Source organism: Ursus arctos, unplaced genomic scaffold (genome assembly GCF_023065955.2).
Source record: "Ursus arctos isolate Adak ecotype North America unplaced genomic scaffold, UrsArc2.0 scaffold_6, whole genome shotgun sequence".
Lineage (NCBI taxonomy): Eukaryota > Metazoa > Chordata > Mammalia > Carnivora > Ursidae > Ursus > Ursus arctos.
In genome coordinates this window covers 82,512,811-82,533,194 of record NW_026623078.1, presented here as the reverse complement: position 1 = coordinate 82,533,194, position 20,384 = coordinate 82,512,811, and the positions used below count along the sequence as shown (strand labels likewise).

At 53.0% G+C, this 20,384-nt stretch overlaps 1 protein-coding gene across 5 annotated transcripts in view; it reads left to right on the top strand.

Moving 5' to 3' along the window:
- COL22A1 (collagen type XXII alpha 1 chain) overlaps positions 1 to 20,384 on the top strand; it is a 248,445-nt gene that overhangs the window by 94,662 nt on the left and 133,399 nt on the right. For all 5 annotated transcript variants that reach the window (XM_026495370.4, XM_048212494.2, XM_048212495.2 and 2 more), the window contains 7 exons: positions 2,081 to 2,134; positions 3,170 to 3,223; positions 4,258 to 4,311; positions 4,904 to 4,948; positions 13,553 to 13,606; positions 15,627 to 15,671; positions 20,125 to 20,169. In XM_026495370.4, coding sequence (XP_026351155.3) covers positions 2,081 to 2,134; positions 3,170 to 3,223; positions 4,258 to 4,311; positions 4,904 to 4,948; positions 13,553 to 13,606; positions 15,627 to 15,671; positions 20,125 to 20,169 — 351 coding nt within the window. The remainder of the gene's footprint in view (positions 1 to 2,080; positions 2,135 to 3,169; positions 3,224 to 4,257; positions 4,312 to 4,903; positions 4,949 to 13,552; positions 13,607 to 15,626; positions 15,672 to 20,124; positions 20,170 to 20,384) is intronic.

Genomic DNA, 20,384 nt, shown 5'->3' with positions numbered 1-20,384 from the left:
GGTGCAGAAATGTCTAGGCGCCTCTCCTTGTGTGGGCACTGAGCCCGTGCAGCCCCTCACACAGCCCGTGGCCAGATCGGCTAGGCGAGGACACCGGACAGCCACCAGCACCAAGCACATTCAAGGCTTCAAGGAAACCCGCTGTAAAGGAACCTGTTTAACTGGGTTTAACTCCGTATTTCTGTATTTCACAAACCTATTTGACTGAAGAACCCCCTCCCTTCCCCCAACCCCTCACAATTTAATTACAAATCAAACTGGTATCATCCAGACCAACTTTGGAAATGTTACTTGGAGCACCGTGGAGACATTTAATACTTAAAAAATTTCGCAGTAGCTGTGATTGTTCCCATTTCACAGAAAGTGAAACTGAGCCCCCCAGATATTAAGTCCTTTGCCCCAAGGGGCCCTCCTTCCACTAAGTGAGGGGGGCAGGAGCTGACGTTCAGCCTACGGGTCTTTGATTCCCCTCCCCAGGCTGCCTTGTGGGGAGACATCCCTTCTGGAAGCCTCCTCACATTCACCAATCCCTTCAGTCTCCAGGACTAGAGCCTCCTGGCCTGAGCCTAAGAACCAAACGCCACTAACCAGCAGATGGGTGTGTTATGTGAGCAAAGGTGCCCTGTCTTCACTGTGAACTTGCTCTGCGAGGGAGGGAGGGCGCATCTCCTGTGACCTTCCCAGCCAGCATATTACGTGCATGGCGCACAGGGGACGGCATCATTTCCTTGCCAAGAGTGGGCCTGGGCAGTGTGGTTCCATCTACTCCTTCAGTGATCGTGGGCAGGGCAGCTGTGCTGACTGCGTGCTGCCTGGAAGCCCGTGACGGCCCCACAGCTGAGCACGTGCTGCATTTCCAAGCCCTCGCTCACCTGGCAGCAGTCCTGCTGGCCTCTTCTTCCATGCAGGTGACAGGCCAGTGACACACATGGCCGTCCAGCATGGCTGTGTATGAGGTCCCACAGCTAGAAAGGGGCTGAGCTGGGACGCAGATCACGTCTGTCTGACACCAGGGCTGCAGTTCTCTGTCTTTTCAATATCACACTGACTTAGAAGGAGCATTGAGTCTGTGGAAGGCACTTCATGGAAACTAGAAGCGTGTATGTGTGTGCAGGCGTACAGACACACATGCATCTGCATTTATAGGTGAACAATGTACAAGGTCTGACACGCCTTCGAGAGAACGACGAGACCTCTCTCGTGGGGTTATTTGAGGACTGTAAGGAGTAGAAGCAGAGGACGTGCTGTACCACAGTGTTTGCTTGATATTACTTACGGACTCATCAGTTCGCACATGTGTCTGAATGTCCAATAACCTCATTTCACAGATGGGAGAGCCTGGAAAGAGACATTGACTTGCTCAGTGTCCCACAGAAAATTGACGGGGGTTGAGGGGCAGGGGACCCTGGACTGAAGGTCTTGGCAGAATCCTCTGATTTGAATTGAATGGTGTCGGAGTCGGACGGGAGCTCAGAGATCCTGGAGTCCCTGTGTTTCAGTGCCCCCCCATGAGCTCTCCAAGGTGTGTGTAGGAGACGACCAGCCTGGCCTGTGTCCCCCTTCCTCCCCACAGCTGCCCCATGAGTATGCCTATCACGGGCTTCTACCCATTAGAATGGAGTGTGCACCAGCTTCAGAAATCCTTCTAGACACCTGTTCTGGCCCAGTGGTGCTCAGCTAGGGGCGAGTTTGCATCAGGGGACCTGTGGCAGTATCTGGAGACGTGTTTGGTTGTCACCACTAGGGAGTGCTACTGGTGTGTAGGGACGGATGCACCTGGACATCCTGCAGTGCCCAGGACAGCACCCCCCCCTGCAACAAAGGGGTGTCGGGGCCAGTGTCCATCTGGCCCAGACTTAGAACGCTGTGCTTTGGGTGTGTGACACTGAGCCCGGAGCAAGGAAGGGCCACACTGTGAGTTAGGGGAGGGGCGTGGGACTGGCAGGTGCATATGGACCCCTGGGGGTCTTGTTAAAATGTGGACCCCAACCTATGTGGTAGGTCACCAGTGAAGCCTGAGACTCTGCATTCCCTGTGCTCTTTATCCTGCACTGACCAGTGCTCTCTCTCTCTGCCATAGGGTTCCCTGGGCCTGCCCGGTCTCCCTGGAAGAGACGGCAGCAAAGGCATGCGGGTACGTCTGCTCCCACCGTCCTCCCCACTGGCAGCCCCCTGATCAGAGCCCGTGTCCTTGAGCGGGGCGGCCTCTGGCAGGGGCCAGGCGTGAGCTGGGGCTCATGTGTACCGCGACCTTCCCAGGTCCCCAGAGGTCAGCCTAATCATATTAGCGACAGCAGCTGCAGCTGTTGCCACGGGCACTGCCTGCGAGCCCTTGCAGGCGAGTTTCTCACTCAGCTGACAAGCAGTTCTGCACTGGAGGTCTTTGTTGTCCCGGAGCCCGGCCTGGAGTGAAGTCCAGGCCCAAAGTGGGGGATTCGCCCAGGTCTCTAGTTCGTAGCTTGAGGAGTCGGGGAGGGACCTAAGCAGCACCCCGTCCCCTGCATGTGGCCCCCAGCCTCCATCTTATCAGCTTCCCGACTCCACCTGTCTATTCCTGCCTCTGAGTTAGAACACGCTCCAGAAACCCAGACCGAAAGGGATCAACTTGGGCAGGCCAGGCTACTCGAGCGTGAAGGGATCATTCTCACCAGGAACCCAAGGGAGGTTGGTTCTGGGTGTTCCCTTGGTGGTGTTCACCACGGGTGGGCAGGCCTCGGAGCGGGAGCCTTGACCACGAGCACCTCCTACGTCCTCAGCCTTTAGCACCCAGGACAGGAGGCCTGCGTGGAGACCAGGAGAGAAAGGGGGGCTCCATACTCCGCAGACGCTCTCTCGCTCCCCCCCCAGATGGCCAGGCCCCTCCATGAAGAAGGCCCTCCTTGTCACTCCAGTCACTCTGCTTTCTCCACTGTTGTGTCTGAATCTAGTTCTGCTGACCTCTAGCAGCAGGAGTGAGGGGGGTTGAGCTGTCCCCCTTGCAATGAAGACCAGCACCTTTGCTCACGGGACGTCTCCAAGGGCAGCCTGGGTCTCCTTTCACGGGTGGTTACCTTGTGTCTGTGATGGGTTTTGAGTTCCAGACGCGGATGTCCCTGAGGCTTTGGGCTGCGCTGGCGTGCCTGGGCCTGTGTCCCACTGGGTTCTGATCAGCACCGTGTTGTGTGTGCAGGGGGAGCCAGGAGAGCCGGGAGAGCCGGGGCTGCCTGGTGAGGTGGGCATGCGGGTAAGTGTCGCTTTCCTCCGATGTTTCCAGGGGATAAATCTTGGTGCAAAACCGGTTGCTTGAGGTGCAGAGTAGTTGGCGTGACATCCCCACCCCTGCTTCCCATATAACCGCATGCACGCTTGGGTGTCTATAGCCTCACATACGCGGTTTGTCCTGAATTCTTGCAAAAAGTGAGTCATACCATACTCTGCTGTTTATCTTTTTCATTTATGACAGATTAGACATCTTTCCACACCTGTTCTCTTCATCTATGCGTTTCGTTCCATGATACGGGTGCCTCATAACCTACATAACCTTCTCCTTATTATGGCCCTAAATGATGTTTCTAATTTCATTTTTCACTAAAATCAAGACAGCAGTAAATGCATGCGGGGGGTGTGTATGTGTGTGTGTGTATGTGTGTGTGTGTGTGTGTGTGTATGTGTGTGTATGTGTATGCGTGTATATGTGTGTGTGTGTGCACTTCTTGTGTACTGAGGCTTATTTCAATAGAATAGAGCACCAAAATTGGGATACCTTTAACTGAAGAAATGCACATTCTAATTTTAATAGATCTTAAGAGACATTTCCACATTAGCTGCTTCGAATCCACAGCACCTGAGGGTCCAGGCAGCAGACGAGCCTCAGGGCTCTGCAGCCCGCTTTGGGCCTTGTCAGGACTTGTCCAGGCCCCGCTGGCCCTTGGGCAGAGTGTGAATGAGGAGCTGCAGGAATCCCGCAGCTTGCTCAGAAGCTGGGCACAGATCCTGGCCGGGTCGTGGAAAGGCCACGGGGCGCAGGGCAAGTGGAAATGGAAATTGTTGCACTGGCCTCATTATAGCTCGGAGGCAACACATTCTAGCTGCTCCTCGAACTTGAGCAGGTAGGGGTGAGAATCATGGTGACACTTGGTCTCCCCGCAGGGGGTGGCATGAACTCTAAGTAGAGCAGGGACAGCACGTGGCAGGGGAGAAGCAGGGATCTCTGGGTGTTGCCTCTGCCCTGCCTCTCCTTCCCCTGCCCACACCTTTCTTGTGAACACTCTTGCACAGGGATTCCAAGGACCACCTGGACTCTCCGGGCCTCCTGGACACATTGGAGCTCCTGTAAGTAAAGGCAAGCCTCGGGAAGGGGTCCTGTTCCTTCTGCAGGGATTGCGACCGGGCCCCCTGACACATGGCCCTCCCGTGTCTGTACACGGAGGACCCACTGCCTTGCGCGTATCGGTGGCAATGAAGTGTTGGTGTCTCTTCCTAGGCCAGAAATGCTGAAATGTTATGGCACTTGGGAACCTCCTGGAGATCGAGTTTAAATGCACATTCCCAGGACCCCATTCCTAGACAGTAATGCAGCAGCTTTGGTTGAAGTCCGGGAATCGCATTTTGACCCGGCAGCCCAGGTGTTTCTGACACTTGACCGGAAGAAGCCGTTTTTACTAGCCCGTCCAGGCCGCCAGTCCAGGAGGGTGTGGAGTCTGTTAATCCCCAGCCCTAGAACAGTGCCAGACCCGTGATGCGTGGTCAGTAACCGCGTGCCCCTCAAAGTAAGCGACGAGCAGATAGACGTGTGTGTAAGGAGCCAAGTGGCTTCTTGGGTTATAACTCGGAGGTAACACATTCCGGCTGTCCGAGGGCCCTCGACCTTCAGAACAGAGAAGCTGGACTGACATGTGTTCCTGCTCTTCCCCTCTCCCTGCAGGGTCTCCAAGGAGAACGGGGTGAAAAGGGAAACCGAGGAGAAAAGGTATTTACGTCTGCCTCAACTTGTCACCGCAGTGTTCCATGGGAAGGAGGAGGAGGGTGCCTGGGACTGTCTGTGCTGTGCCTGCTGTGGGTTCTCGTGTGTGTGCGTGCACACGGGTGCCCATGTGTGTGTGTGCAGGAAGTCTGTGTGTGCTGCTTTGCGTGCATACGTGGTGGGCGCGGTCCGGTGCAGATGGGGCATTAATTTCCCAGCCTAAATGTAAGCTCTGGGCCAGAAGGGCACGGACTTAGCTCCAGCAGGCATGGCAGCCCCTCACACAGGGAGAGTTTAGGGTTTCCAGGCTAGCGGGGCGGGGAGGGGGTGGTAGAGGGGTGGGTATTGTCAGAGTCCGAACTGGGACTCAGAAAGTCCTGGTTGATGCTCTTGGGCTCACATCTCACTTGGCAATTAAATAACTTTTGTGCTCCTTGATTAACCAAAGCGAGGGTGCGTGGTGACAGCTGTGTTGGGGACCCACATTTGGCCTCACTCACCGGGCATTAGGAACTGACCCACACTGAGGCTCTGGGGTGCAGACTGCCATAGTGGCTGGCATGTTTGAGGAGGGCTGGGGGGGTCACCATTCCTTCATAATATACACCAGCGTACAACAGGGTGACCCTCAGACCAGACCCTTCCACGTGAGCTCCTGCCGTTGGTGGCTCAGGGTTCAGCATGGGGGGAACAGGGACCGCAGACCCCTCCTCCTGTCCACACAGCAGCGGCCACTGCGTTCTCGGAAGCCTCTCCCCCAGCCCATCCTTCAGGTCTAGAGCTGGAACGCGGCCCTCCCAAGCCGAGTCACGTTCCAGATGGTTTTTCAGAGTCTTCCTGCTCTGTCCTCAGTGGTGCGTGTTCTGCTCATCTTACAAGAAGTTTTGAAGTTATTATTTTATGTTTATATCAATATATTTAGAAAATAGTAAAAACTAGCCTGTAATTCCTCCATCCTGATGTAACTATGGGAGCGCTTTGGCCCGTTTTCTGTAGGACTTGTTCTTCGACATCTGATTTCCTTTTACATAGACACACAGAATCTATTCGGCTTTGCAGCCTGTTCTGCCTATTGTCCCCACACGCGGTAGAGTTTTTATGACGAATTTTAAGTGGCTGCACACCGTTCTGGTGCAGGAACAGCCCGAGATTTATGGGTTCATCCCCCTGTTCTTGATCACTTCGGGTTGTTCCCAGTTTTTCATGATTCAGAATAATGCTTGGGTAAATATTTTAAAACTGACCACTATACATATTTATTTAGTTTTCAAATTAAGGTTTATTTCCTTAGGCTGCTTTCTGGGCAGTGAGGTTACCAGGGCAAGAGCATGAACTTGTGTGTGGCTCTGGGAGCACTCTGCCACGTTGTTTTCCAAAGGTTCTTCAGAATCAAGGGAGGCCGGGGCTAGTGTGGTATCCCACCTCAGTCTCCAAAGCATGATTTCTGTTTGCAGGTTAAATTTTAATCGTTGTAACTTAAAAAGTGAAATCGCTTATCCCATGGTCATTGGGATTTGCATCTCCTGGTTCTTTTGAGAGTTTTAACATGGTCCCACAAATTGGTTTACCAGATCTCCTTTCTGCAGCTCTTTGCCCCTTTCTTTACATTGGGGGCCTTCAAGGCGGCATTTGGAATAACTGGGGATTTAGACACAGGGTAACATGGCTTGATGGGCAGCTGGTACTTGAGAGAACAAGAGCAGGTTGGGCTGAAAACAGCAAGAGGGGAGCTCAGGCTTGGCGTCCAGAGTGCATGGGGAGCTCAGCATCGATTCTGGATGAAAGCCCAGGGCTATGGAGTTCTGCCTTGGCTGTCACCCGAGGGCACAGTCAGAGACCCAGGTCTGTGCCCTGGCCTGGGGTTCAAAACAGGCCTCCACCTGCAGTCTCCGTCGAGCTCCTGCTGAGGACTGTCCACTTCAGTGCCCCGAGGACCCCTGCAGTTTTCACCTGGCCTGGCCATTTAAATCAGAGTCACCTGCCTTTCCCACACGCACGTGTCCCCTCGCACCTTGGGCACAGCGCTCGCACCATATTCTTCTCTGCGTCCTTACTCCCTGGGGGAGCATCTGCCACCAAGCATGCGGCCGGTCCTCCTCCGTGGACACGTTGGTGTGGCACCGGGCATCAGTGCAGAGCAGTGCAGGAACCAGGATTGGTCTGAGGTTACAGAAGACCTTCACGAGCACGTGGATGAACTTGAGCTTTCTTGGAGAATGTGCAGGATAGATCTGGAAGGTGCATTTTAGCTCTCAGGCTTAGGTGATGTCGCAGGAGTGGATGGTGAACGGGCTGCTGCACGTACGTCGTGTCAGCTAGGAAATGCCACAGACGGAAGGCGCTGGGGCCCCGGAGCAGGAACGTAGCACTGTCCGAAAGATGCTCTCCTAAGCTTCCTGGTTGCCGCAGCTCCAGCCGCACTTCTGGGGACCAGTGAGTTTGGTTTTCCCAGGGTCTCAGTGAAGGCTGCAGTACACGCAGAGGACTGAGGACTCTTCACAGAGCCAGCTCTGCTGCTTATGGGCTGGGACAACCGCTGGATTGACGAGAGCTTTGTTTGCTCGTCTGCAGAGTGGAAATACTCATGTCTTCCCCAAAGCTCGTTGCAAGTTTGGACAAGATAACAGAAGCAATGTGTCCAGTGTGTAACCAACATTTCCATACGTCCTTCCTTTCCCCGCCTGCGTTTCAGGGGCACATTGGTCTGTGCACACTCAGTGCTTTGTTCTTGCCGAACCTTGGCTGGGAAGCCACCGCTTTTCCCTGGGGCAGCATCAGCGTGCTTCTGCAGCAAGCTTTTAGAGCCTTGTGTTAAGACTTGTGTCCAGCCAAGAAATGGTGCATTTCCATCAAAATCCTAAGTTATCTGATCTGGAAATGACCACAGGGAAGCCCGGAGAGCTCTACTATTTTCAGATGGGGAAACTGAGCCCAGAGGCTGTTTCCTGATGCCACGTGGCCCATTATAAAGACAGCAGGGGCTGGAAAGGTCTCATTCCCGGCTTGGGCCTTCCCCTCCATGGCGCAGTAGGTCTGAAGTGTTACCAGAAACGTGGGGCAAGGGACATTCTTCTGAACTCGCTCTGCAGGTTGGCTACAGCCCCGCCATCTGCAGGTGTCCCCTTACAGGGAAGCTCAGGAAGGGGAGGGCCACCTCCAGGTGAGGCCAGGAGGGGGCGTCCAGCCACTGTCCCCATTGGCTCTTGTCTCCAGGCTGCTCCGGAGGACTCATGGGGCATAGAGGAAGCCCTGCGGGTGGTTCTGCAGCCTGCCTGCCTGGGCTTGACTCCAGCTCTGGGCTCTGCAAACAGTGTTACCTTTGGAGAGTTATTTACCATCAGTGCTAAGAGTAACTGTATTACATAAGGCTGCGTAGGGTCAACTGAGTTAGTATTTATAAAATGGATAGAAGAGTGCTGGGGGACATTTGCCGTATGCAGAGGGTGAGGAGACAGAGAGAGTCCGAGACAGAGAGACAGAGAGGTAAAAATACAGAGAGGGAGGGGGAAGGGTGAGCCTGGGCTCTGCTGGCTCAGCTTTGGGTATGTTTCTGACTTCCTTGCTAACTTTCTGGGTAGCTCTGAGGAGAGCTGGTCCCTTCTCTGCACCTTTACTTTCCCATCTGTCAGGACGCCTGGACTACATCCTCTCTCAGGCTCCCTTCCAGTTCTTATATCTGATGGGTACTTAAAACCGTTTATTTTCTCGCAGGCCTCTCTGATTTCTTACCTCAGCAAGAAGGAAGTTTCCATCTCCCTCTGAGACAGGCCCATCGGTCCCCTGGCCTTGCCCAGCTTGGAGCCAGGCCACAGAGAGCCAGTGTCCATCCATTACCGAGCCCGCCTCCAGACAGTGGCATGGCGGGGCGCACGGTGTAAGGCAGGGGACACTCCTTGCTTGAAGCATCTTGCGGAATATGTCTCTGCAGGCATAGAAGGGGTGGGGGCTCTGCAGGCATGAGGCCATCCTGGCGACTGAGGGGCAGTAGAGCCCGAGTGGCCTGTGCAGGGCTTCTGAGCTGGGGACATCAGGCAGAGTGCCTGTCAGTCAGTCAGAAAGACAGGAGCCCACTCGCTCATGGAGGAGCCAGAAAGAAGGGGGACTCGGTGGGCCCCCACTGTGTCTGGAAAACCGAGCTCCCAGGTCAACTTCAGGGGGATGCAATGCTCACACTCAGCCCCTAGGGTTCCTGCCCTGGCTTGGGGATGGGGGAGCCAGGGCACAGTGGCCCCAGGAAACTGGTAAGGACACTGGCTTTGGAAGCAGAAGAAACAGATTCTCACACTGGCTCTGTGTCTACGAACTCCGGGCGCTCCGACACGCTCACGTCCCGTCTAGCAGCACCCGTCTCAGACGGGGCCTCCACCCGTCCCATGGAGTACCTGGCCCCTGGGAGGGCCTCCCAAAATATTCACGAGACAGAGTGGGAGTTTGGACGTGCCCGAAGCCGTGATCCGTCCTGGGGGATGCTGGCCCCCGCTCCGCCATAGGAAAGCCGTCAGGGAGACATCCCCCAATGAGCCTCCTCCTGGGACGGCAGGAAGAGTTGCCCACCAGGTCTTACTGTGACAAGTGTTTGGGGAACACCCCCGGGGTGCTGGGGACATGGAGACATGTTCCCTCCTCACGTGGCTTACTTGTCAAGTGCCCAGCAGACCCCCCCCCACACACACACACACTAAGGTGCACACCAGCACCCACACCGCAGGGATGTCAGGGCCACAGGGCAGCCTCCGTGCCAGGCCAGGGTGGCTCTCTGCTTTAATGGGGCGCGCGCTCCCCCTGGTGTCAGAGATCTGGAACCGCAGCTGGAGGCTGCCGGACAGGGCCCTGGCAGGGAGGGGCCTCCAGAGCTTCCCAGGCGGGAGTGATTCCAGGAATGGGAACCTTCCTCTTTTGAGTCCCAGGATGACCCACTGAATGTCATAGGATTGACAGGACTGTCGAATGAGACAGAGCCTGCTTCCACACCCGGGACCTGCGGGTGCTCAGGACAAGGGCAGGTTCCCCTTCCCTTTGCATGTGGGCACACCTGCCTGTCAATTAAGGACTGCGAGTGTCTGAAGAGGTCTTAGGGTTCTTGGAATTCAGCCGTCTTTCTGCTGTTCCCGCTTTTCACTATTTCAACCCAGGGAGGAAGTTGAATCTCAGAGCGAGGTAGACTCGGCAGGCGGCAGCCCGTGTTGGCAGGAAACAGGATTAGTCTCCGGTCCCTGATCTCTGGCTTGTCTCTGATCTCCCTCCCTTCCCTCCCCTGTTCACATTACACCCCTTCCTGGCCTGAGAACTTCCTCGCTGTTGGCCCTCGCAGCTGGTTTATTTTTCTCTCCCTCCGGTCTTGTAGTCCCTCTGTTTTACTTCACCAGCTTGTAACGTGACACCTTCCACTTGCCACACATTGTTGTAAGCATTTGGCATACATTACCTCACCTAACCCTCACAGCAGCCGTAAGAAGGAGCTGCCGTATTTGTAGATTAGAAACAGTCACAGAGATGTCGAGTGACTGATCCAAGGTCACACAGCGTAGGAGTGGGAGAACCAGGCTTTGAGTCCGACTTTTGGGGTTGGCTGTGGCTGCCTGTACTTCTGCACCCCCCAGGGCCCCAGCTGCCAGTGTCTGCCAGGAACAAAGCAGGTGGTCAGCTGTCCACACCCTGTCCCCTGTGGTGCTCATGTGGTCAGTGCAGGGTAGTGAGACCAACAAAGTCAAACAGCAGCAAAACAAAACAGTGTCAAGTCTTCCGGTGGGACCCACCCTTTCTAAGAAAGTTCTGCCTCCGGCTCCCTTCTTCGCATTTGCTTCCGCCCACCTCTTGCCCCAGCTGGGCCTCTGTAGACATTTCAGTTAGAGACCCTGCTCTGTAGACGTCTGTCTCCCGTGTGTCTGTCTCTGTCTCTGCTCTCTCTCAGCTTCTCTGTCCCCTCACCCACCCTGTGCTGGCCACTCTGCCTCCCGCATCCCCCACCCCGGGGAGCCCCCACATTTGTCAGCACTCTAGCTGTGTCCCACCCGGCCCCACTCTCCACCTGCTGGCCAGGGACATGGGTGGCTGACACTGACCGTGCACCTGCAGCAGTCCTGAATTGCCATTGGGAGATACCTTGCTTCCGGGCCTCACGGATCTTGATTGGCAGGTGCAAGAGTGTAAGAAATGGGGCTTGAGCAACAGGCCGAGCCCTCTCCTTTGAGGCAGACCTTGTGAAATTGTACATGGTCAACACGGTTTTTCTGCTGAATCCTGGGGAAGTGCCCTATTCAGGAGTGACATTTAGTGGGCTGACCTTCTCTAAGGAAGAGAGTTCTGACCTAGATACATCTCTGTATCTGCATACACCTGCTATGTGAGGGCATGGGATTCCATGGGTTCCGAGACCTTGCCAGCTCGATGGAAGAGACCCACAGACCCTGTGGGTAATAGAAATAGAGGAAGAAGGGTCCAGAGACCCAGGTTTTGGTGCCTGTGCAAGCATGTCCCACTGGGGTTGAGTTGCTTTCCATCTCAGCCTCAGTTTCCCCATCTGCTGTTAGCCCTCCATCCTGCCAACCTCATGGTGTGTGGAGAAAGAATATTGCTAACAGATGTGGAATCGCTTGGCAGAGAGAAAAAAATGCAGAGAAATATCCTCTCTGTTCATCTAAAACTCACATAATGAAAAGACGTTTTTAAGAATTAATATGCAACAGTGTTTGAAAATGGAAATGTGTACATCATTGTTCTAGCATTTTTGAAATAAATTCTGAAGGGCAGAAAGCAGATATTCCTAAGTTTACATAGACGCAGGAGGGAAAGGACCAACTATGGAGCTAGGGAGGTGCTGGAAGGAGCCCCAGTCTCCGATCCATGGCTGTGGGTGGCAGGGGGCCTGGGGCAGCTGTCTGTGGTTAACTGGGGCCTTGTGCTTGGAGCAGCTGAGTTGGGGGCTCCTCCCCTGACCTCTGCTTGAACTGGTCAGTGGGAAGCGTCGGTGTTTACCCCCAGACTAACAGAGAGAACAGGTAGCCAGCACCTCCCAGAGGGAATGGGAGCCTCCAGACCACGGAGAAAAACTGATGCCCCCACCCATCAGAAGTCCGCCTGACCCCGTGGTCCCCGGCAGTGGTCTCCAGTGAAGTGGGTCAGCACCCACAGGCAGGCACGTGAGACTAGCACGGGAAAAATGAGCAGAAGACCAGGAGTCCTCAGTCATGCAAAGAAAAGCATCCTGAAAGACACACCAACCTTTAAAAAAAAAAAAAAAGCCAAGACAAAACAACCTGAGAGATGAGGTTATAGAGAAATAGTGTCAAACTAACTTTCATGTGTAGTCTTCCTGTCATCGAGTCAACGTCAGCGGGGCCACACTGCATCTCTGGGCTGGGCACCGGGGCGCTCTCATGAGAAGAGTGAACACACGTCATGTCCTCACACGAGCGAGAAGGATGGTGACACGGATCATAGGTGCAAATCGAATTAACAGGAGTGAGGGATACAAAATGAGACATGCTAGAGAAAGACGGGCCTCTCATTTGGATTAAAAAGCCAAAGAGGGGACATGGACGTGAGCCCGGAAGGCTGCTGAGGAGCCAGCAGAGAGAACCGTGGGCACAGCACGTGGAAACAAGAGAAGCGGCTGTGTTGGGGGGACACAGAGATGGAAGCCAGGGCTGCTGGAGTGGCCTGTAATAGACTGTTCATAGTAGCATGGACCCCCCATGGGAGTCGCCTTTCTCCACCAACCAAGTTCTCAGGGCCCAGCAGGGAGAAGAACACAGCTAGGGACACAAGATAAGGACACTAGCCATGAGAGGAGCCCACCGATATCTATAGGCTTTGGCTCAAGGAAACGGTGCTGGGCTGCGAGAAAGATGGTGGCACCTACTCCCCGCCTACTATAAGCAGGTGTTTCAGATTGGGTCTCTCATGCCTAGTCTTAGGTGTCTTCCCAGGAAAGGATTATCATCATCCCCATGACATTTGGTCAACAGAAACTGCCTCAGAGGTGAAGTGGCTTATCCAAGATTTCAGAGCTAAGAAAGACAAGCCCGGCTCTGAACGCAAGCAGATGGACGGGTGGGCATTGGCGGGACGTGGACGATCGCTTACCGTTAGCCAGCAATTAGCTTGTAATTCCAAGCACTGGGAGTGTAGCGGGTGTTCATACATATCCACTGGATGAGTGTAGCGGGTGTTCATACATATCCACTGGATGAGTGTAGCGGGTGTTCATACATATCCACTGGATGAGTAAATATGCTCACGGGTTTGTGGACCGCATTACAAAACCCACAAGTCCATTACTCTGTTTGACTCCGTGAGATGACGCAATGGCGTGGTTCAGAGGGGCTGTATGGGCTGGCCTTGGTCACAGATTTGGGGAAAACAGAGCAGATTTAGGAATCTGGTTTCTCTGACCTTTGATGAACATGTGTTGAGCCACAGTACACACAAATTCTAGGCTGACGTGTGTGTGTGTGTGTGTGTGTGTGTGTTTGGCTCACGCGGTATCTAAAGATGCCAGGTAGACAGGAAAGGTTAGCGCAGTCGGACACTAAGGGCCTTTGCATCTCCTGGCACTGGCCACAAGGATGCCCATTTGTCCTCATCTCTTCCTTTTCCTTCTCTTGCCAGGGGGAGAGAGGCCTGGATGGATTCCCCGGGAAGCACGGGGAGACGGGAGAGCAGGTAACGGGGCATTGGGTCTGGTGGGCTCGGCTTTCCTGGAGGACGGGAGCCTGACACAAAGCTCTGTAGGGCCTGATTGCCTTGGTCTCCGGCTCAGCTGGAGGCTCGGGGAGGCCTAGGGACCTGACCCCCACTTCCACCAGGGTGTGGGAGTCGCAGAGAACACACCCCTTTCGGTCCATTCCATGGGTGACGTGCATGTGTCCGAAGTGATGTGTTCATGGCAGACTCTTCCGTAAAAGTAAAAAATTACAGACACCCTAGAAGCTCATCAGTGAGGAACTAGTCAAACGGGGTGTGGAGTTACAGGGGAATAACCTGAAGCCGTGGAAACTGATGGAACTCCTGTGCTGATGGGATGTTCTGTGAGCAATGCGGTTGTATGGGAAGTACAGGGAGGCATAGGATGCTGTGGAAAATGGCATCTAGGGCTTATCAGGGACATGCACTCTCTATGGGAGGACACTCAGGAGGCTGATAACCTGCTTTCTTCTTTCGTTGCCTCTGGAAGAGGCCCCGGGGTGTCTGGCCGATGGGATGGGAAAGGGATTTTTATGCACATACATTTTGAACCATGGGAATGTGTTATCCATGAAAGTAACTACATTTAAATATTTAGATGGCTAAAACTAAATAAAACCTAAAATTCTCCATCTGCTCGCAGACAGTTGGGAAAATACTTGGGTCATATAACTTAATACATTAATATATTAGTCAATTCATACATTCATATTACTAGCTTATAGATTAAGTAAGTATATTAGTTAATTATATTTGATATATAAGTGCATTATAATGTGTTAATTTCAATATATTATGTTAATATGAATTAAATTTATGGATAATCCCATCGCTCCAAAATAACAGCTTGATTTATATTTATTGGCCCTTAACAAATTGGACTAATACCTTTTTATGTCTTAGCCCCTTCCCTTAACATGATGTCATAAGCATATAACCGTTTTCTTAAATACTCACCAGGGACGGGACTCAGATGACCACTTAGCATTCCGAGGTGTGAATGTGCCGTCTTGAATTCATATTCAGTGCACACTACCCCTGCCCCAGGGCTGAGTCCTAACACTGGAAGTACGCACATGGTGAGGGCCCAGAACGCAGTGGGTGGGCAGCAGGACAGCGCGTAGTAAGATGCAGATGGTGTGGCCCCAGCAGGGCAGGGGTGTGGAGAAGCAGAGGAACGGCGAGCGTCACGGAGGGTCATGGAGCATCTCCTCCTACGAGGGGTCGTTGGGTCTGTTCTGGTCGTGGATGTTTACAGGAAGAAAGGAAGTGGGAGAGCTTGTCCGAATATCTCTGAGCACACCTGTGCCTTTAGGATGAATTCCTCAGGAAGTCACTTGTCAAGGGGATGAACATTGGTTGTCCAACTGTCTTGCAGATCTTCTTCCTCTTACGAGGAGACTGACAGGAGGGCCCCTGGAGTGGGGTGGCTCGGGGCACCTCCTCATTTCCACTCCGGTGGGAGCGTTTCCTGCCTGGCTCTCCCAGTGGGAAGGCTTCCCAGTGGGAACCTGGAGGAGGAGGCGCGCTCGTCTTCGGGATCTCCTACGCCCACCCTCCAGGTCCTCGGCTTTCCTGCTGCACTAACTGATCCTGGTCCAGAGTCCAGGCAGCCCTGTCCCTCCTGCCTCGGCTCTGGGGACCTCGCTGGTCCTTAGCACCCTCTGAAGAGTCCACATGACACCCAGGGGGTCACGGGTGCCTGCTTCCTGCCTCTCGCCTGGAATCCCTCCTGATGCATCCCTCGTATCCCTCGGGGAGCAGTCCTCGTCCCTCAGAATATGTGCCCCACGCCGCAGTACCCGCTGAGTCCAGAAGGGACCACATGAGACGTGGCATTTGGGAGTCACTGAGAAGAAGTTTTCCAGCAATAAGCACTGTCTGGAAGTATGGTCTGTCCTTCTGGGGCAAAGGCAGATTATAGCTTTGGAGCTGCATGGCCCCGACCTCTTCCTTCTCCACTCACTGCCACTGACAGTCCTCCCTTTCCTCCCTCCAGGGGAGACCTGGCCCTCCTGGCGTGGCAGGACCCCAGGGAGAGAAGGTAAGCCAGGCCTGGGGTGAGAAGGGCTCTGGGCTCTGGGCAGGTGGGTACCTGGGGCCCGGGGGAAGTGTGGGGCCCAAGCTGGAGCTCTGGGAGCAAAGAGCAGAAAGAGGTGATGAGCTGGGTCTCAGGAACTCAGCTCCCAAGAAATTTCTGGTTATTTTATTTAAATTTTGTTTTTCTACTTTGAGGAATAAAAACCCATTTAAAACAAAACAAAACAAAAATCCCTGTTATATAATATCCGGACATATTAAAATATTATGCTACTTTAAATTGCCTTTCGGACTAAGGCAAGGCTGTGAATAAATACCAAACAAAATCTGACAGACTCCTCCTCCTCTTCCTCCATTTCTCTTTCTCTGTTCTCCGCAGCATTTTAAAAAATGTGTTTTATTTTTTAACCAGAATCAAGATTCTGAAAATGTACTAGATCTTTCATAAACAGAATAAACATTGCATCTCATCATACCGGCCATCTCCTTTAGAACATTCTCTCAAGAAGGCTTAACTCAATAAATTTGCGCTTAGAATTTCTGTATCTCAGTGGAAAAAAACGCATGTGAAGAGTCTTGGCAGATTGTGAGGTGCTCTGAAAATGTATGTGAAGATAATAGCCTTCCAGAGCATTCTGGGTGGCAGGGAAGACTAAGAAGGTACAGTGTGCCCTGGGTTCCAAGAGGAGGACCAGAGCACAAGTTCCAGATTCCTCGACAGGCCCCTAGGAAGGACATCGGGCACTGGGTTTGAGAATAGCTGGGGAGAGGAGGGGGGGAGGAATGCAGGTAAACTGAGGCAGGTGCAGCCCGGGGAACATCACTTGGACTCAGGGTCACTCTGCAGAGCTCAGGTGAAGGTCAGTGCCTGACGCGCTCTAGTCCCAGCAATGCTGGAGAATAAAGGAGGAGAGAAGACTGCTCTACTCTTTATAGAAGCAGACGGAGTGTGTGTTATAAATAAATAAATAGACCCACAGGCTAAAGAACCTCACCTGAGGAGCAGCGGCTGGAGGACATTGACGTCTTCCAGACTTGCTCACTCGGGCTTCGGTTCTGACTTAAATTATTCTCTCTCCCAAGTATTTTTAGAGTTGAGATTTATATTGTTATATTATCTTGGCATCAGGATTTTAATATATTCTCACAGCTCCTTGACAGGGGATGCTAAATTCTAAAATAAGTAGTTTATTTCAAGTCACTGAGAGGGAATGATCCTTGAAGTTTGGATGTAGGTAACTCCTGCCATTGCCCGTGTGCGTGTGTGTGTGTGTGTGTGTGTGTGTGAGAGAGAGAGAGAGAGAGAGAGAGAGATCCCAACCTTCCACCTCATTTATAGATGTTTTTGGCCCCTGCAGTTTGGGCAACAGCTGAGCTAATGCCTATTATGATGAACACAGCAGAAGTGCTAAGACAAGGTCATGGGGTCGTGGTGGTATTTCAGTCATTCAGTGGAATGAGCAGGAACCTAGGGATGCTCAGGGGTCGGATGTCTCTCAGCGCATATTCTCAGTGAACATCATGGAGACAAATCTCAGATGTTTTACCATCTGAGAAAGTCTTCGGAACCGCAGAGCTGGTCTGTTACACCCCTTCACTTTACAGATGAGAGAAGGGAGCCTAGAAGAGTAGGGTGTCTTGTTGGAGACCCTGGAGTGGCCTTGCAGTAAGGCCTGCGAGCTGCCTGCCCATGCAGCCGTTCACTGCAGATCTCAGGGTCGGGGTGGCACTGTTCAGGCCAGGTTAAGGTGCCATGCTGGTGGCCGGTATCTGTTGGCACACGACAATCTTCCTGAACCTTACAAGGGGAAAGCAACGATCACGTGGTCTCACGCAGTCTCTGAAGGCCAGGATCTAGGTACGCGCTGTACGCACAGTTGGGTCGTCCTGGTCCAGGGTCTTCCGTGTGAGGCTGCCAGCCAGGTTGTGGTGAGCTGAAGAACCCGCTTCTGAGCTCACGCGCGTGATTGTCAGGCCTAGACTCCTTGATGGCTGCAGGCAGAGACTTTACTTACTCATGACATGGCCTCTCCATAGGGCTGTGCACAAGAGGGACATTGCCTCCCCTGGAGTGAGTGGCGAGTGACCTGAGGTTGGGCGGTGAGGGGGTCCACATGGAAGCCACTGTCAGGTTCATAACCTCATCTTGGAGGCCACACCACGTCCCTCCTGCTGTGTGCTGTTGGTCCCGTAGCCTAGCACTGGTACCGGGTGGGAGGTCCCCACAAGGAGGCGTGGGCCACTGGGGGCCATCGGGGAGGCTGACCACCACAACAGCTAAAATGACCATTGCAAAAATGCGTCACTTACATCGTGCAATGAAATGACTCGAGGACAGACTGTTGGTTCTATTACTTACTAGCTTTTTGTCCTTGAACAAGTTGCTACACGTGCCTGTGCTTTAGTCTCCTTGTCTCTAAGATGGGAAAGAGTGTCAGAGGGGGAGAGCTTGACTCTAAGTCCTTCGAACGAGGCCCGGCGGATGGAAAGGCTCCGATCTCTGTTGGCTACCTGCTCACAGTAATTTTGGATGAACTACAGGATCTTAGCCTTCCTTAAGAGTGACGTCATGTGTCGGGACGTTGGCGCTCCTCTTCTGTAAAATGACCTGAGCAAATGAGAAAGCCTGTATGGATAAATTTCATAACTATCATCGAACATTCGCTTTTGTGGTATAATGGAGATGATGATGCGTACAACAATAAAAAGCACAAAATAACTGTGGTAGGGAGCCATAGCGGAGATAAAAGAAAGGGGATGCAGTCATGAACCCCAAAGGATTGATGATGCCCCCACATACGACTGATTCTCTCTCCTTCATATCTGTTGATATAATATACAATAAGATCGCCACACAGAAATACGGAAGAGTTCAGAATGGCTTCTAACACTCATATTACCAAACTATTAATAAGGTTTGTGGGAGCAGAGGGAAAATGTAATCCTGCTTGGGGGGACCGAGAGGTGCTTATGGAGAAATGGAGAGGAGATGTGCCACTGGGGTCTGAGGGCCTGGCGATGGTCATGTGTACACGTCACGGAAGCATCTGGAGATGATACACAATGGTAAAATATGGCGTGCGTGTGTGAGTGCGTGAGCGTGTGTGGGTGCATGTGAGCATGTGTGTGTGTGAGCGTGTGAGTGTGTGTGAGTGCATGTGAGCGTGAGTGTGAATGCATGTGAGCGTGTGTGAGTGCATGTGAGTTCATGTGAGCGTGTGTGTGTGTGAGTGTGTGAGCGTGTGTGAGTTCATGTGAGCGTGTGTGTGTGAGCATGTGTGAGCGTGTGTGTGTGTGTGTGTGTGTGTGGTTGGTGGTGCCATGGAGAGAAAAGAACTAGAACAGAGAGATGTTTCTGAGGCAGGACGTGTTACTGTATGAGAGACAAAGGAAGGGAGAACAAGGAGGGTTGACATTCATTAACTTGTCCCTTCCCCTGCATTTTGCTGTGTGGCCAAAACCACTCTAAAATAAAGTCTATTAAAAGAACATTTAATTGGGTGCCTGGTGCTGGGTAAACAGAGATGTTTTTCCAAGTCTTGGGCAGCCAGCGGGGACTGTGGGCTTGTTCGGTGTCAGGGAAAACCTGGCCTGTCCATAGAATAGGACCTCGAATGTAGCGCGGGACAGCACGCCTGCCTGGAGCCACTCATTCTGATGCCTCCGCGCTGGAATTTAAGAGATGCTTTCGTGTTTATCCAGTGACTCAGTCGTTCTTTGCCAGCTTATTCAACACTAGTCTTTCCGTGCTTCCCCATGCTCCCTGAGCTAGCCTCAAGGGAAAATGAAAAGTGGTGTCCCCAAGCCACGTGACGGGACGTCGGCTGCAAGTCGTGAGCTGGTTTAGCTATGGGGCGTGAGAGTAAGCGCGATGAAGGGTTTCCTATTGCACAGTCGACAAATACACCCCATGTAAACCAAGAGTAGCTTACACCGGGGCGATCTGACGCACCCACGGCCGTCACGGGCCGCGTGACCCCGGCACAAAACAAGTCTCTTGGACATCATGATTTGGTGAAGATGGATGGGTGTGATCACAGCGTCTGTGTGACTTATTTGATAAACAGTAAGTGCTGACCACATGCTGAACCAGGGGCTTGGTGCAAGGGATGCGCCGTAAGGTGTAATGACCGCTCTGGCCGTGTCCGATGTGGCTCCTGGTGCAAGCAGGTGCTCACCGAATAGTGGACCAAGAGCTGCTCTTGAGCTGGGAGAGCACCAGCCAGATCTAGGCCCTGACCAGGCGCCAAAGAGAAAATAAGGCCCCTCTGATCTTGACACAGAAAATCTGAGCAAATCTGCCACGAGGAGGGAGGGAGATCCAGCATGAGGCGGAGCGCAGAGGAGGAAGTGGTCCCGTGGGCTTGTGTGGATAAGCAGGGGCCTCCGAGGGGCAGGGACAGGCAGAGGAAGGTGGCAGGAGGTACGCCGTTGAAATGTTTGTCATTTCTCTGCAGGGTGACGTGGGGCCAGCAGGACCTCCTGGTGTACCGGGCTCCATGGTAAGTGTGCAGCCCTACCCAGGGGCTGGAACCACAGACCCCTACGCTGATGGGATTGTGTATTTGGAAGAGTCCTTGCCTCTCCAAATGATACAAGGCTTTCCACACTCTAAGTGCGGTAAAATCAGAGAAAGTCAGGAATTGCTGCATTACAGCATGCTGTGTGAATACCCTTGATGGAACTGAGGGAGATGACTATTGAGAAAACACCACCA